Raw genomic sequence first — 17,178 nt, forward strand, 5'->3', positions numbered from 1 at the left:
AAATGGCTTATTTCTAAACATGTGTAGGACTAGGATTACTTTCTTAAACTGTTAGGCAGGTATACTCACCCAGGATGATTCTTTTGAATGGTAACATGTCAGAAGAATTGGGAGTCTGCCTTCCTCTCTTCTCCTTGGCTGGTCTACTCTTTCAAATCCCTCAGAAACCATGAAAAGGGGTCTCCTTTTCTTCTACCCAGCATCACTTGGGCCTACCACTTCTAATCATTTCACCTCTAGGATGCCCTCACCATCACTTACCATCTCAAAATATGACAGGACAGGGTAGAAGGATGGAAAACATGGCATCAACTGAACAGAATAAATTCCTCTAGATGGTCTAGGCCAAGGGCAATTTGGGTAAGAATGACTCTTAACAAAGATAGGTAGCTGAGACTCAACTCAAAAGACAGCATGACTGTGCCTAGTAGAAGACACCATATTGGTGCAGTTTAGCTTAGCTGCTAATAATGTGTGTCCAGGTTTCCTGGAAATGTGCTCTCAAGTGTTTAAAAGAAGTATGCATGTCCTTCCAAATTTAACCCCCCTTAATTAACACGGGTGGGCATGCAGAAATGCTCACTGTGTGAAGTGTGATGCTGCTTTTAGGGACAGACTTCAGCCAACGCTATTAAAGCCTTCACCACCATCTACACAAGGGTCTTGGAATACATAAGTTCTAACATTCCTCCTCTATGCCGTAGAAATCCAGGGTCTGATAAAAGATCATGCACAACCACCTCCCCAATTCTGCTCTTTTGACTAGCAACATGGAAGAAAGATTAAGGAAACCTGATCTGCATTCATTAGTTAAATGCAAGACAGCTTCTTTGGTGATTTCACATCAACACTGGGTGCCTTTATTTGCTTAGTTCCTCAGAGGCAATGCAAGGTGGTGTCAGAATTTTTAGATGATTGCATTTTGCCCCTTAAGAGCCAAAGTAAATAACCAATGATTCATAGAACATCTCCACATAAAGCTGGAAAAAGACACCTGTCTGAAACCCTGGAGAGCCACTGTAAAGTCAGTGTAGACCAGGACTAACGAACATATGGTCCTCTGGATGTTGGAACTAGAACTCTCATCATCTCTGCCCACTGCCCATGCCAGCAGGCACTGATGGAAGCTGGAGGACGGCCACATGTTCCCCATGCCTAGCACAGACAATTCCAAGCTAGACAAGCTAGTGCTCTGACTCAGGACAAGGCAACTTGCAATGTTCTTATGACCTTCCTCCAAGTCTTCTCCCTCCTCTTAAGCCATGTATAGCCTTTCAACAGCATTGCTTCCTGCGTATGCCGGGATGGACAAAAGGAAGTCCCAAATGTGAAGCCAAGGTGTCATCAGGCTCCTGTGAAAGCCGAGCATTTGCACTCCATCTCTTTGCAAGCATTTCCCATACCACCCTAGTGAGGGATACCAAGAAAGCAAAAAATGGCACAGGAAACTGCCTACTGCCAGGAGCTACTCTGCTAGGATAGTCCAAGTCTCTGCAGGATTCCCACAAGGTGAAGAACTTTGCTATGAAAGGACAAGGAGGGGAAACAAGATTGAATAATGGTCATATATGGGCAGGGCAGGGGGAAAATAGGCTTGGGAGGAGAAGCCAGGTCCATGGACTGGATATTATATTCAGCCACTGGGGCCAGGCTGAACAGGTCAGTGAAAGGGATTGACAAATTACTGGGACACTTTGTAACCTGCCAAAGAATTGGCTAAGGGCAACCAGTACTTTCACATGGCTCACGTGAGTCAAGAAGTACTCCTTTCTCCCCAATTTTCAATTCAAGGTTGCTGAAGCAGAGATTTGAGGCTGACATAAAGAAAGCGTGGATAAGAAAGGATGAAGTGGATGAATATCTTTTACAAATCTAGTGCAGGTGCATTATGCTTCTGATACAGCAACTTGTACTTTTATAAACCAACCCCCACCCCATTTCTAAAAATGCCCTACCTTTGAAATGAAATCCAAATCAAAAACAGATGTATACATTTCTATTCTAAGTGAATCCAAAGCCTATCACTTTACAAATACTTACTCTAATATAACATTGTCAAAAACAGACCTAGAACCCTGAGACCCACCAAACAGAACCTGGTATAAAAGGCACAAACTCAGAATTAAAGAATTCCAAGCCCAGGAGTGCCAGAACTGAGCAGGGCTCACAGTCCTTCCACACACAAATCTACTCCTGGTCAGACCAAGCTTTCATACTTTCATTTCAGCAATATAATTTGGGCAGGGGGCCATTTTGTTACTTCTATTGTTAAAGCAAATGAGAATTCCTCCTATTCTACCTTTTGCCACTATTTATTGGATTTATATTTCAGTAATTAAATTTATCTCTCATTGTCCTCCCAAAGCAGCCCAGGACAGAAAATACACAAGCCACAAAACAATTAAAACATTTTAAAAACAATTTCAACACATGCAGATTGGGAAAGCCCTTTACTTAAAAGAGGAAGGTCTTCAGTAGGTGCTGGGGGAAAACAATAGAAAAGGTGCCTGTCTAATATTTAACAGGAGGAAATTCTAAAGGGTAAGTCCAATCCCAATTTTGGACCTCCTGGTAAGACAGTATCTGCAGGATGCCCTCACCTGAGGAGCATAGTGATCGACTGGATATATAAGGGAATGAGGTGATCCTTCTTGTCATCATTTGGCACTAGGTGCACAAATTTCAGTGCATGGGCAATGACACATCTCAACAGAAACTCTGTTGGTGTCAACTGTTTTCTAGGCAGATACTTAAGAGTTTCTGTTACAACTGAAAAGCAGTAGCCATCTCCCCAAGCTGCTGATTATTATTATTACTATTATTATTATTTTGCTTTATTACCTGTTCTTCACCCTAAGATCCCAGGGCGAGTTACATTAATTAACATTCAAAACAGTTCAGAACACAATAAATAAATACACTGTACAAAAAAATTTACTTGAAGCGTAACACATTCCTTCGTATCCGTGTCAGGAAGTTTCACCTACTAAACATCTGACCCTTACATTTAATATTTCCAAAGTTTGCAGCCTCTTAAAATGTTTTTTAAAAACCCCACCCTTAAGTAACATCTCTGTGCGTTCACTTGCTTCCTTACAGAGCAATCCTAAACCCTGAGACCTGGGCTGCTGGAAGCATCCCTCCACTGGGCTCTGCCAGCAGGCCTCCCCATCCCCCACTGCAGAGGCCACTGCTGTGCCCCCTGAAAAATGCAGGCAGCTGGGGTAGCAAGTGTAGGTCCTTGACTTAAATCATTATAAGGGCAGGGGTGGAACAGTCAGCCAAGGAGCCAAAGCTGCTCCATCTCCCTTGAGAGGGGGCCCAAATGGGGTCTCTCATTTCAACCTTGGAGCTGGTGCAGCAAAAATCACTAACAAAATTGCCCACTTTGGCTGGTACAAGTGGAAGAGCTTCAGATGTGGTTGCTGATCCACTGCTCAGCTCTGCCTAACTGCTCCCCAGATAGGGTTTGGATTGTTCTGAGAATATTAGAAATATTCATGTGCGGCTTTCTATAGAGAGCACTATGTTCTAGTCACAGTGAAGGGACTGCTATAAGGAAACACAATGTGATGATAATAGTAATTCAAATGTCAAGAAGTTGATTTTTTTTAAAAGCTTTGCAACCTGACAGACTCTGAAGAAATTCAAGGTGGACAATTATCTTTCAGTGGAGACCCCTGTGTTGGCACATCACCTCCTGGGTATGAGAAGAATTGTATCGAAAGAAAATCTCTCACACAACTAGGCTTTTCTAGTATTTTATTATAAAAAAAATTCTGGATATTTGCTAGTCAAATACTTGAGCACAAATGCCTACTTGAGAGCTTATGCAACCCTCTAAGCAGCTTCTAACAGGCACCTGAAGAATATCACAGGCAAGAGAACATTCCCTCGGTTGAAAAGCTCACAAAAGAAGTCTCTTGTCCACACCCACTTTGACACACTTTCTTGATCAGCCTGGCCAAAGAGCCAAGCTGCAAGGCATGGTGCATACCACTTCCAGAAATTTGACAGAGGCTTGATTGCTTGCCCCTAGATATACCCAGAAAGCCAACAATGGACTATTTATACAGTTGTGTCAGAGGTAGGAGGGCACTGTGAGTTATTACTGAATTTAAGTAAGCATCTAGCACTCTGTGATCCTTTGCTGGTAAATGATCAGCTTCATGCTCGTACATTGAACGCTCCCTTGTCCAAACCCCTCTAGAAAGGTTTCCAACAGACTGTAGCTCTCAGGAAACCAAGCATACCCCAAACTCCCTTATTCCTATTGCTACATCCCAACCACCGTCAATTTCACTAATATCACACCAGAACCATTTTTCACCCTACTGCTTCCACAAAGGTGGCAACAATCCCCCAAATACAGAATTAGTGAAGACACATGCTACTTCTGCCCATAGCAATATATTTTCAACATTTAACCAATCCCTCTGCACTATGTAGAAACCACATGTGACTTTTGCCAAAAACCTCCCTTCAGCCACGGTTGATATTAGTTAACAAACTGTATTCCTGCAGATATGTATGTAGCCCACTGCCAGATTCACTCTGGGTTCTGCAACTGCAGCTGCTTTAACGTCAGAAATGCACTGCAAAAGGAAGAGACAAAAATTAGTGCTTAATGTAAAGTTAAAAGACAGTTGCTGGTTAATTATAAAGTTACTTGCACCAATTTTGAGACTGCTACCTTTTTGGGATTTAAAGTTTTAGTTGGGAGTTTCATGTGAGCATACAAAAATTGAAGCCACCAAATACCACAAAGTTGCATGCTTTAAGTTTAGTAGTGGGAAAATAAACTGTGGTTGCACAGTTTGTCTTCAGCTTGATCCTGTACACCAGCATGCAGTGGCAATAAGACATAATTTCAGCACTGGCACAAGGACAGAGAACTACAGATATAGTCTCTCCAAAGCTAGAAACTATGGTTATCAGTGAGGGGCAGGATCCCATCCCCAACACTGTGGCAAGTAATGAGAGGCTTGAAAACAGCAAAGATGGCAGCTTCAGAGTGCCTCCAATGCACAGTGCGATATCAGGGAGAATCTCTACCCTTCTTTTGAGCCCAGAAGAGGGTCAGACCTTGCACTGGACTTTGGAGGCACATAAAGCATGATGTCAGAGACCAACCCTTTCCCTTCTCTCTCTACTTCTGGGCCTCTGCACACCAGACCATCTCCTCTGCATTGAAGAGTGCCAGGCCCTGTGCCTGTCCACCTTTCCACTCACAGTCAACCCATCTACAGAAGGGCAAGTCAGATCTGATGAAGAGAGGACATCTGCTGGTAGCCTTCTATTAACAGTAGATGGCAAACTGCCCAATCCATTTCTTCCATGGCCATTTGGCTTCTGCTGAGGGCATGCACGCTATAATAGCCTTCTGCAACCTGGTGCCCTCCAGAAGTTGATCTACAGCAACTCCAGTCATCCCTGATCATTGGCTGGGGCTGATGGGAATTATAGCACAAAACATCTGGACAGCACCAGGCTGTGGGAGGCAGACCTTGAGGATAAGATGGCACAACCTCAGAACGCCTATGTGACCAGGAGAGGATACAAAGCAATAAAAATTATGATCCCCAGCAGAATCCATCACTTCTTATTTTATTTTATAAAATTTATGTACTGCTTGACCCTCAAAGCTGTTTACTTCTTGATGCAGAATGTTGAGTTTTGTAGTGCCAAGTATGGCATCTTGGGATAGAAGAACGCCACTAGCAATTTTTATTATTCAGACAGCTTGCCTGGCCTGTAGCTTTACATCCATAAGATTGCACTTTAAAGCAACCAAAGCAGGATGCCTCTGCAAATAAACTGAAGTAGCTCTCCCCATTTTCCAAGAACTGCTTGGTCCACAGAATTAATGGACTCTCATTAGAGCCAGCCTCTGCTCCCAGATCTTCCAGATAGCATCTTCCTTATGCGTATCTTTTACTCTTTTGTGCCCAAGCAGTTCCTCAGTAATCCAAGTAGGTCCATAGCCTATTTGAAGGTGCATTGCTGCTAAAAAGAAAAGAAGCCAAGAAGAATAAAGTGAAGTTTCTAATCATATTCCGTTAAGGAGGCTTGTGATCTTGAAAGATCACAGCTTGTTCTTTCCTCTCACAGCAATTCTGGCTAGCCCAGCATGTTCTGGCCTTTTAGCTAGTGCCATTGACATTCTTCACATGAGTGATGACACAAAAGGGCTGCAAGTGCATGCAAAGGGGGAAGGGAGAGAAGCAGCAATACCAGACCTTACGAGGCATCTTGAGATGGAGGGGAAGGATCCTGACTCTCCGGCTCCGGGGGAGGAGCTGGCACCGAGTCCTCTTTCTTCTGCGCAGCCAGGAAATCATGAATTGCCTTCTCTATCTGGGGCCTGAAGATGTGGTTTAGTTTTGGATCCACCACCTGAGAAATAATTCTGTCCACTCCAGCTTCCAGCATCCCCGACCTGGGGCAGAGACAAAGGAGTCATTCAGCTCCTCCAGAAAGCTTCCCTTCTTCCCCCCACTGGAGCCCTCCACAGCCGTCATGTCAGCTGCAATTAGCATTAACATGGTGTGAACTATGGCTCTTTTGGTAGCTCCTGTATCACTAGACAGGCATTCTACCCGGTGAAAAGAAAACCAAGAGGTTTTGAACCAGCTGCCTTTGAGGGCCCCAGCAGAACCTGCAGCAGACATCTGCTCACCCAACTGCTTTAAAAAAATGTATGCTGGGTGGGAGCCACTGCAGGGTGTCCATGGCACACAAAGCAGCAAATAAAACCTGACTTGGCATCAACAAGAGGAAAAAACATCACACTGGAGGAGATAGGCGGGATAGGAGGGGAGGTGATCTTTTTGGCTAGTGCACTTATGACGAAAAAGCAGAAAGGCGGCCTTCACCCCAGGACCTGCCACGATCAGCTGCTCCCCACATCTGCCCGTCTAGACACACCGGCACTTTTTACAAGACAAACAAAAATAAACACAAGCAACACAAGACAAAGAGCTTTTCTGGGAACAGTGTCAGAAACCAAAAAGTGACTTATTACTTCAAGGCTGTGCTGGATAAAAAGAGCAGGGCATGGGCTGTCTGGTGGGGTTAAGTCATGTCTGCAACAGGCCAGGGGAGGCAAACACAGAGACACTGCACAGCCTTTGGGAAGCAGCTGCCTGGGTAGAAAAAACACACCCAAACAGCCAATATTGTTTTGAGTCTACGTGGGCACTTAAGAAGATCTGAAGTCTCTGACACTTGGTCTCCATGAAGGGCATGCCTGCCCTGGCACAAATTCCGGGGTCAGATTGTTCCAATGCTCTTCCAGCTCCTGCAGCTTGTGCACTGTGCCACGTACTAAAAATGGCAGCTACGTGTAATGCAGGTTGGTGCTGCTGTGCTGCCAGCCTGGTAGGCAGGCCCTCTACAGCTGCAGCAATACTCTCATTGCAGGGCCCCCTGGGTACTTAAGAGTAGCAGATGAAGACACAAGAAGCTTCCAGGTTGGCTGCTGGAAAAGCATTCATGCCAATATAGTCATGCAAAACTTGCGGAGGTTATACAACACCAGTTTATTGAACGTTCATGTTTGTGTGGAGATTATATGGCACTGCCAGCTAGGGGTTGTTGTCCCACAATTTCTAGCCTAATTTCCAATCACTTTTCTTACTGGACTTTTGCAGTGAGGAAAGTGATGTACTAACTGCACTAGAAATGGGGTAACAACCAAATTTGTACATTTAAACAGGCTGTCTGGAAGTGTCTGCATTTGTGCATCCCCAGAATTAATGAAGGCAAACAAAAGAGAACTCAGTTGGTGGTGTACACAACATGTTTCAAAACCATACAAAAACTGAGCAAGGAAGTCAACCAGGACATGACAAGCTTAGCATGTCTCCCCGCCATTGACTGCTTGCAGCAAAACAACCTGTTACAGAATCGATGGAGCACAATGCATAAGCAACTTCTGCTCCATGGCTGAACCACTTCAGAGGCACATGAATTTGACTACAAGATGGTCTGGGGAAAGCTCTCATAGTAACCACTGTCTCAATGCTCATCCACACCTGCTACCCTGCTGCTTTGCCCTGGGGAAATCCATTGTTTACTGCTGAACTGGAGCAAACGTCAATTGTGTTTTCTCCATAATGACATTTGCTCCAATTTAGTGATAAGAGAAGGTTTTCCGGGGGCGGGGGGAGAGCAAAAACACTTGGACCTGTGGATGAGTCCTCACTGTCTTACTTCACAATGGAAATTATGGAACTAGAGGTTTTAACCTGAACATGCCTCCATCAAGGCAGATGGCTTATAAATGCAACTCAGGATGTTTCAACAATAACTTACCATGAGCTTATCATACAAGAGAAATACCTAGCATGTAAGCTGTGCTTTATGTTGATGGAGTCATACAGCCATTGAGACAGACTTATGTACGACCCTATAGGTTCACTGTCTGCAACTATGGACAACACTCACAGCTTAATGCCAACACTCAATGCCCAGATGTCAGGTATTTTAGCAATATTGTTTTGTGAATGGTCCCTGTCATTTTTGCATTTAAGCTTCATCATAATTATTACAGCTCTTGTTCATTTACTTCTGACTGTACACCCCAATGAAGGCTTCTCCAGTATTCATGCCAATACCACCTCTAGATTTCATGGTTTTTATGGCAGCCTTGGGGCTGCCTCAATTTAACATCAATCAATACATGTAGCAGGGCACACTCTCAACTTAAGTCTTTGGTGGCGATGATGAAATGGAAGGTTTGAAAACACAGGAAGGGTTGTCGAAGCAATCGCATTGTCATGGTCATACCACTTCCTGGTGAAGTTTCGTATGATATTGCCAAATGTATATAACACCCAGCTTTCTCTTTTTCATCCAATGGAGGTAATGAACCATTGCTTGAACACTACCACAGATTGTATGTGGGCAAAAACCCTGAAGTCTGTAGTCTTGGAGTGTGCTGGCTGCATTCTTTTTGAAGAAGCAGCAGATGTGGCCACACGCAGGCTGGATATTTCATCTGAGGTGGTCTTTTAAAATTGTTTGGAAGCTTTAGCAAGTACAAAAGGTAGTAACCAGGTTACTGGAAGACACTGGCTTTTGATCTCTTTCCAGGAACAATTTAAGGTGCTGGTGATTACCAATAAATTCCTAAATAATTTGAGGCGAGGCAATTCAAAGGACCATCTTCCACCAGAGTCTGTCTGCTGTTTTGACCCGGAAAGCTGTTTGTGTGCAAATGCCAACTCCCTTGGCCTGAAAAGCGAGATGAGCGCCACACCCCATAGTTGCCTTTGACTGGACCTTGACTGTCCAGGAGTCCTTTACCTTATTTCACCAGGCATTGGGGATCATTTTAACTTTGAATTCTGCTGATTTTCAGTACTGCTTTAGTTTTTAACTTAGTTGTTTTTAATTTTATTGTGCTATTACTGTGATTTATATCTGTATTTGTTTTTAACTTATTTTGTACGCCACCATGCGGCCTCTTGTAGCCAAAAGGCAAGCTACAAGTCTTCTAAATAACTAATCTGCCATAATACAGATTAATAAATTAAGGCTGCAACCCTATGCACACATATATGGAAAAAAGCATCTCTGCATACAATGGGACTGACTTCCAAGCAACTTCATGGAAGTACTCCGTAAAGCTTGCAAGTCACCTCCCGCTCTCATTCTAAGCACATTTTAAGAACCATTTCTTGAATCCTATCACTATCAGTCAGGAACATAGCAGCTTATTATATAAAATTAAAATTATGTACATTGAACATACAGATAACCCAGCCTGGCCTTCAAAAAAATTAGGGAAGAATGTGTTTGCAAAGAACATGTTGTGTTTAGTGAACTGGATTAGTTACACTACAGCAATAGTTCAAGGAGCAAAACACTACTTCACTCTGTTGGACAGCATCCCAACCCCAGTGACATTAAGCTCATCGTGCTACTGTATCTCATGCTGGAAGTTGGTAAAAGCAAACAGAACTAAGACTGCATGTTCATCAGATGCTCTTTCCCTCTTAAAGCTGTGGATGCCTGCAGATCTCCATTAGACAGCCACAAGTGACACTCCTGGAGAAACATTAGCAATGAAATTTTAAGTAATTTCAACGGATGAAGAGCCACAATCTACCAGGAGTGTTTCTTAGACGATCCCATCAAAATTTAGGGGTCTTGTGCAAATGTAGGTTACCTTCATGAGTTAAAAAACAATTCATTATTGTCACTTATATTTTAGCAGCTTTTACTTACTGAATAACGCTCTGCCTCAAGCCATTCCGCAACTGGTTTTTGTTCATTGCTGGGTTCCATTCCTGCTTATCCAGGTGGGTAGACACAAAGTTGTCCACTTTCTGTCTCAAATTCTGGTAGGCTGGCTAAACAAAATAGCTCAATTAATATAATCCTGAAGTGTTTATTTCAAAATCCACACAGACCACTGACACCACACTGAAACACACTTGTTTACCCTACAATTAAATTTCAACAGGATTGGCATCATTTGCCTTTAGCAAGTTTGTTTTTACCTATGAAAAACCAAATTATGCATGTAGCCGTGAAAAATTACATGAGCACACATACCTTAGAATAAGTATACTACAGCTGGAGTTGAAGAAGATTCCAACACCTCCTGAGTTGGTCCATTCAACTGTTAAACAGTTCTTACAGATAGAAAGTCCTTCCTAATGTTTAGTTGGAATATCCTAGACTGATTTTTCCATAATCAACTAGCTCTGTCATTCAAATCCTGGAATAAAACTCCAGCTAGACTCCAACCAGTGTCTGCGAGGCCATGGTAAAATTCAGTTGTTGCGGGTTACACACCTAAATACCCTGTTCAATGAGATTCAGCCAATATCTATGTACCTGCATCCCCCAGAAAATCTTGATGGATTACAGGACCAACATACCCTCCTCCTACTCCTTTATATGGCTTAGACAGACTACCATTTATCCCTATTTACATGTAGGCCACTGAATGCAGTGGAGTTAACTTCCAAAACATGAAGGAATAAAACCATGTTGTTGATGTGGACACCACTATATGATGCTTGTCTGCTCAATATTCAAAGATGGCTGCCTTATGCCAAGTGAGACTAGTGGTCTACCTAGCTCAGTATTGTCCACACTGATTGGCAACAGCTCTCCAGTGTTTCAGAGAGGAACCATCCCCAACCCTACCTGGAAATGCCAAGGATTAAACCTTCTGCCTGCAAATTAGATGCTCTAGTTCTACCACTACGTTATAGTGCTTTCAGTGGTAACATGGGCTGGAATGTATTTATTTTGGTTTATTTTACTCTTTTTGAGAGTTGCCTAATAATAACAATAAAGCACCCCCCCCCTAGGAAACATATACAGGAAGTTATAAGCCAAGGACAAGCTACAAAGATGCTCCAAAACCTCTGTGACCCCATAAGAATGTTAACATGGGTGTATCTTGGACTACGACTTGCACAAAACACAAAAACAAGAGTGCAAGCCATGTGACCACCAAAGGAAAATAAATGTTTTGCCTGGGGTTGTGTATACCTTTCCCATAATAGACCACACCACAAGAGCTAGCAAAGCTCCCCCACCTGCGGGAGTTTGGATTAGAGGGGATACAGTGCAGGCTATGAGATGGTTTTCCTGCGAACTCGTGTGTCGGCTCCTACACACAACCCCAGCCGAAGAGGCAGGGAAGCCGGGCGACTGCAACTCTCGCCAACGCTGACAGCTGACCCCGTTGGCTGGGGCGAGTTCCTCCATAACGGGGCTGGGTGGGGACTAGGGAGAAGAGAGGACAAGGGAATAAAAAGAAAAGTCCCCGGAATCCTGGCAACTCCTTAGCCGAGGCCTCCCCTTACGATCCTGCAGAGACACCCTCCGCGGGGCTGCGACGGGGAGGGGCGCTTACCTTGGTGTCGACGTCGGCCAGGCAGTCCCTGCGGAAGGCGTCGAAGAGGCCGCGGCTCTTGAGCTGCCCCACGATGAGGGCGATGAGCTGCGCGTCGCCAGGGGGCAGCGAGGCCGGGTCCGTGGCTCCAGGCCCCGACGAGCTCCCGCCGCCTCCGCCCATGCCGGACGACGCCCCGCCAGGCTCCGCCATCCCCCCGCCCGGCCTTCCCAGCGCCGCCCGACGGGCCGCCGGAACGCCGCCGCCGCCGCCCTCGCTCCCGCCAGGTGCTGCTGCTGCAGGGGCGATGGTGGCAACGCCGCCGCCGCCGCCGCCGCCGCCGCGGCACCCTCTGCTGATCGCGCCGCGGCAGCTGTTGGTGACGTTACCGTCGCGGAGCATTTGCGTCATGCCTTCCCGCTGCATGCTGGGAATCAGAGGCCTCCTCTCTCTGGACTGGGAGGGCGCAGACTCCCAGGAGGCTTTTATCGCGATAGCCATCTGGCAGGCTCCGTTGGGACGCGCTGACAGCTGCCCCAGCTGCAAAAGCCTGCAAAATTTGTGGATTGGTTAGCGCGGAGTCATCGCGCTCCGCCAATATTCAAGTGCGGGCGGGGTTCTAGATGAGCTATGGGGAGGGCAAGGGGGATAAGGAAAGCAGCCCTGAATGCTGCAGCCCTGAATTCTGCAAGTCCTGGGGCCGCCAGAAAAGACGGGGCTGTGCACTCCCTCCTCTACCCCCGGCCTCATGTGCTCGTTTAGCAGGAGGGTTTTCTGGTTGTCAGTCCCTTGCACATAGGGTTGCCGTATGTTCCCTTTTTTTTCCAGAACACGTCCTCTTTTTCATGGGGATGTAAAATGAGAGTCGTCATAGCGATCCATAGTTTAAAGTAAGGTAAAGGGACCCCTGACCATTAGGTCCAGTCGTGGCCTACTCTGGGGTTGCGGCACTCATCTCACTTTATTGGCCGAGGGAGCCGGAAACGCCGTTTACCTTCTCACCGCAGTGGTACCTATTTATCTACTTGCACTTTGATGTGCTTTTGAACTGCTAGGTGGGCAGGAGCAGGGACCAAGCAATGGAAGCTCACCCCGTCGCGGGGATTCGAACCACCAACCTTCTGATCGGCAAGTCCTAGGCTCTGTGGTTTAACCCACAGTGCCACCCGACAGTTAAAAGTAGAAGTCGGCAAATGTGTCCTCTTTTTTGCTCTTCAGAATAATGGCAACCCTACATCACAGTACCCATTTTATCCCCTCTTTTTTTGCCTTTGGGGATGCCATGTTACACTTCCATTCGTGTGGGTTACTTAGAGTAGTTATCCTTTAGGTTCTTCCCTAAAGAGGACAGGGCTACTTGTAGGACAGACTGAAATGCTCCATTCTGCACAACTGTTCAAGGTGCAGTAACCTCTTTTTCACCTGACATCCCTCTGAAAGACAAATCCCTTGAGTTGGGGGTATTTGTGTGTGTGCATCTTTGTCCCTAGCACTCTCATCCATGCATATGCCCATAATAATAATAATAATAATAATAATAAAAAATTTTATTTATATCCCGCCCTCCCCAGCCGAAGCCGGGCTCAGGGCGGCTAACAACATTAAAACAGTGTGACATTATAAAACATTATAAAAATGAATTAAAATCAAAATTGATGGCAACCATAAACTAAAGCTTTGTAAAGATTGCCAGAGGAGGGGGTCAGGCTGCACCCTGACCAAATGCCAGGTGGAACAGCTCTGTCTTGCAGGCCCTGCGGAAAGATGTCAAGTCCTGCAGGGCCCTTGTCTCTTGTGACAGAGCGTTCCACCAGGTTGGAGCCGCAGCCGAAAAAGCCCTGGCTCTAGTTGAGGCCAGCCTAACCTCTCTGAGGCCTGGGACCCTCAAGGTGTTTTTATTTGAAGATCGTAAGTTCCTCTGTGGGGCATACCAGGAGAGGCGGTCCCGTAGGTACGAGGGCCCTAGGCCGTATAGGGCTTTGAAGGTTAAAACCAGCACCTTAAACCTGATCCTGTACTCCACCGGGAGCCAGTGCAGCTGGTATAGCACCGGATGAATGTGATCTCTAAGCGAGGACCCCGTAAGGAGTCTCACTGCGGCATTCTGCACCCGCTGGAGTTTCTGGGTCAGTCTCAAGGGCAGCCCCACGTAGAGCGAGTTACAATAATCCAGTCTGGAGGTGACCGTCGCGTGGATCACAGTGGCTAGGTCAGGGCGAGAGAGGTAAGGAGCCAACTGCTTAGCTTGGCGGAGATGAAAAAATGCCGCCTTTGTTGTAGCTGCAATCTTCGCCTCCATGGAAAGGGAGGTATCGAAGATTACACCCAAACTCTTAACGGACGGTGCTGGCACTAATTGCACCCCCGCAAGAGATGGGAGTTGCCCCCTCAGTCCCATGTCGTCCTGTCCCAGCCAGAGGACCTCTGTCTTCGAAGGATTTAACTTCAGCCGGCTCCCACGTAACCATCCAGCCACAGCCTCCAAGCATCTGATCAGTGTGTCTGGGGCCGAGTCCGGGTGGCCGTCCATCAACAAATAGAGTTGGGTGTCATCAGCATACTGATGGCAGCCCAGCCCAAAACTCCGGACAAGCTGGGCGAGGGGGCGCATAAAGATGTTAAAAAGCATCGGGGAGAGTATTGCACCCTGAGGCACACCACACACCAAGGAGTGGCGGGATGACAATTCCCCCCCAAGCGCCACCCTCTGTCCCCGACCAGAGAGAAACGAGCGCAGCCATTGAAGGACTGTGCCCTGGATCCCCACGTCGGCAAGGCGGTGGTCCAGGAGTTCGTGATCGACCATGTCGAAGGCTGCTGACAGGTCTAGAAGAATCAGCAGCCCCGACCCGCCTCGATCCAGCTGCCTGCGGAGATCATCTGTTAGGGCGACCATTTAGGGCGCTGTTAGGGTGTGCAACCCTACAATCATAAACATGCCTGCTCAGAAGTAAGCCCTGTGGAACTTCCTGTTGCACCAGGGGCCCTGTCTCTAGTCTAGACACCTGGTGGAGAGTTCAGATGTTTGGTGGAGGATCGTGGATGGTCAGTGGTGAGGCAAATGCGCTCCATATACATTTAGAGGCAGTATCTTGTTACTGGCATGCACGTACCAAAGCTGAGCTCTGCAATTCAAAACATTTCCAGTTCTGAGGCTTGGTGAGTCATAATGAAACTTAGCCCAACATCAGGTGTCCTAAGGCAGCAGGACTGTCCAGCGTTGACATCAGCTTTGGGCCCTCCATGCTGTGTGCCTCCATTTTAATTTCCGATGATGCCCCAGAATGACACCATGTCAGGTGCTCCGGGGCATTGTGGGGAACTGAAATGGGAACTGCTAGCTACCCTTGGATTGCCAGCTAAGGCCATCAATATAAGGGGGGGCCCGCCAGGACTTGGAGCTGACTTAACGTGTTCTCCAACATTTCAGATGAAAACAGGGACACATGTAACCCCCATTTTTTGTAGGAAAGTAAGACTACCTGAGGCCCTCATTTAACACTCGTTGAAGGCTCTCCTCTACCTGCTATATTCATTTACTCTGCAATAGCTTGTCTCAGCAATTGTAGCATGTGTGAACCAGCAGGCTGGGCCAGAGTGGTATAGTGGTTGGAGTGTTGGACTAAGACCTGAGAAATAGGGGTCCAAATTTTTAGTCTGCTATTATGCTCAGTGACCGATTATGGGCCAGTAACTATCAGTTTAACCTACTTCACAGGGTGTTGTTGTTTTTTTGCAGGGATCAAAGTGTGGGAGAGGGCACCATGTACACCAAGCTAAGTTATTTCACAGAAAGGTGGGGTATAAATCATAAATGTTCCTAACTCCCCTCTCCCAATTAAAAGCCATTTTCTTAATGCCTAAACTCAACCTAAAACATTTAGAGTCACTTAATCTACATCCAAATAATTTTCTAATGTACCCACAACAAAGCCTAAATAATTTTGCTCACTAAATTATGCTGCCTGAAACTCAGCCCCAATTCCACTCCACTAGAACCAACTCTTTAAAACTCTTGCCAGGCCATTCAGACATGAGTTACTGCCTGCATCTTTCCACCCCTGACCACCGTGCTACCTGAATCAGGCTGCTTCACTTTAAAATGCAGACTAACTGGGAGTTGCAGCCATGGATGCCTTCTCTCAGCCTGAATCATCTCACAGGGTTAAGGTGAGGTTAAAATGTGCTAACCCTCTGATCTCCTTGGAGGAGAACTAAATTAACATGTCTGCCATGTCTGCAGTTGTCACTTAGGGATCATCCAGACTTGTGCCATGTTTCTAGGTAGAGGTCTGCACTTTAAAACTCCTTGTCTGAGTATTTTTTTCCCCTTCCAGCGGTTCCCTGCATAAACCCAATCGGAGCAAGTGGCAATCCATGAAAAACCTGGATTTCTGTTTGTTCTCATTCAGCATTAAAGAGCAGGTTTTCCCATGGAAAGCTGGGCAAAAAGAAGAAGATGCACTCAGACACATAAGCTGTGCCTAAAAAGCTGTGCTGCTGAGCCCTAAGTGTGATATGTAAACTGGCCACGAGAGGGTACTGCAGCTTCACAGTTGTTAAATAAGGTGGCGGTGTGGAGAGCAGGCTTGCTCTGAATTAGCTTTGAGAACAGGTTGAAAAATACTGTAGTAATATTCACCTGCTTTCGCTGACTTGTGCCCTTGATCTCATGTAAGCAGTAAATAAGGCTGTTTTACAATTTGGGGAGATGTACTCTTGTGAACCTCCACATTTCAATCCCAGCAACACAAAAGCCAGCTTGCTTTTAACTGCCTTTTGGGGTAATTTGCATGTATAATAATGCGCAAATTATCACATGGGATACCCAGATGATTATGAGTCACGTGAATGTGCACTTGTTGCATGGCAACTAATCTATGAGAATAAATCCTTGCAAGAACAAGATGAGTGAAATGCAAACACTCAGCCAGCAGCAGTAGCACAGCTCAGCAACCATGGCTCTCCAACTCCCTTGACACACAGGAACACTTCCAACATTGATCTTACATGGTTGATGGAGGGGAAAAAGCACAGCAGGGAAGGGTGGGTGTGCCTCAGACAGAAGGGTTTACCTCCCCCACTATTCAGATGTCTGGATTCCAATGTTAGCACTGAAGCACACAGTGCTACCTGGCAGCCCACTGAAATGATTGGAAAAATCAGTGGTAGCTGGTGCTCCTTGGGACTGATTGGTTGGAAGGCAGAGGTGCCAACAATAGAAGGAGCCAGAGCCAATTACATTCTAGTTTTGCTCCCACCTTCCTCCCTTCTCAGTTCCACAAAGGGCAACACTGAGACTAAGGAGTAGTAAAATG

At 46.0% G+C, this 17,178-nt stretch overlaps 1 protein-coding gene across 3 annotated transcripts in view; it reads right to left on the reverse strand.

Annotated features, from left to right (window-relative positions):
* Positions 1–16,549, reverse strand: part of BOD1 (biorientation of chromosomes in cell division 1) — a 46,134-nt gene extending 29,585 nt beyond the window's left edge. The window contains exons 1-5 of one of the 3 annotated variants that reach the window (XM_079964876.1): positions 16,503–16,549; positions 11,882–12,410; positions 10,234–10,358; positions 6,245–6,439; positions 3,746–4,595 (exon numbers count right to left, since the gene is read on the reverse strand). In XM_079964876.1, the coding sequence (XP_079821002.1) occupies positions 4,550–4,595; positions 6,245–6,439; positions 10,234–10,358; positions 11,882–12,410; positions 16,503–16,534 (927 nt within the window). In that variant the 5' untranslated portion in view covers positions 16,535–16,549 and the 3' untranslated portion in view covers positions 3,746–4,549. Of the gene's footprint in view, positions 1–3,745; positions 4,596–6,239; positions 6,440–10,233; positions 10,359–11,881; positions 12,411–16,502 lie in introns of those variants that run through there. The other 2 variants (XM_079964877.1, XM_079964875.1) reach the window with 2 other exon arrangements.
* Between the last annotated feature and the right edge of the window lie 629 nt (positions 16,550–17,178).

Source organism: Podarcis cretensis (assembly GCF_951804945.1).
Source record: "Podarcis cretensis genome assembly, chromosome: 2".
NCBI classification, from domain to species: Eukaryota; Metazoa; Chordata; class Lepidosauria; order Squamata; family Lacertidae; genus Podarcis; species Podarcis cretensis.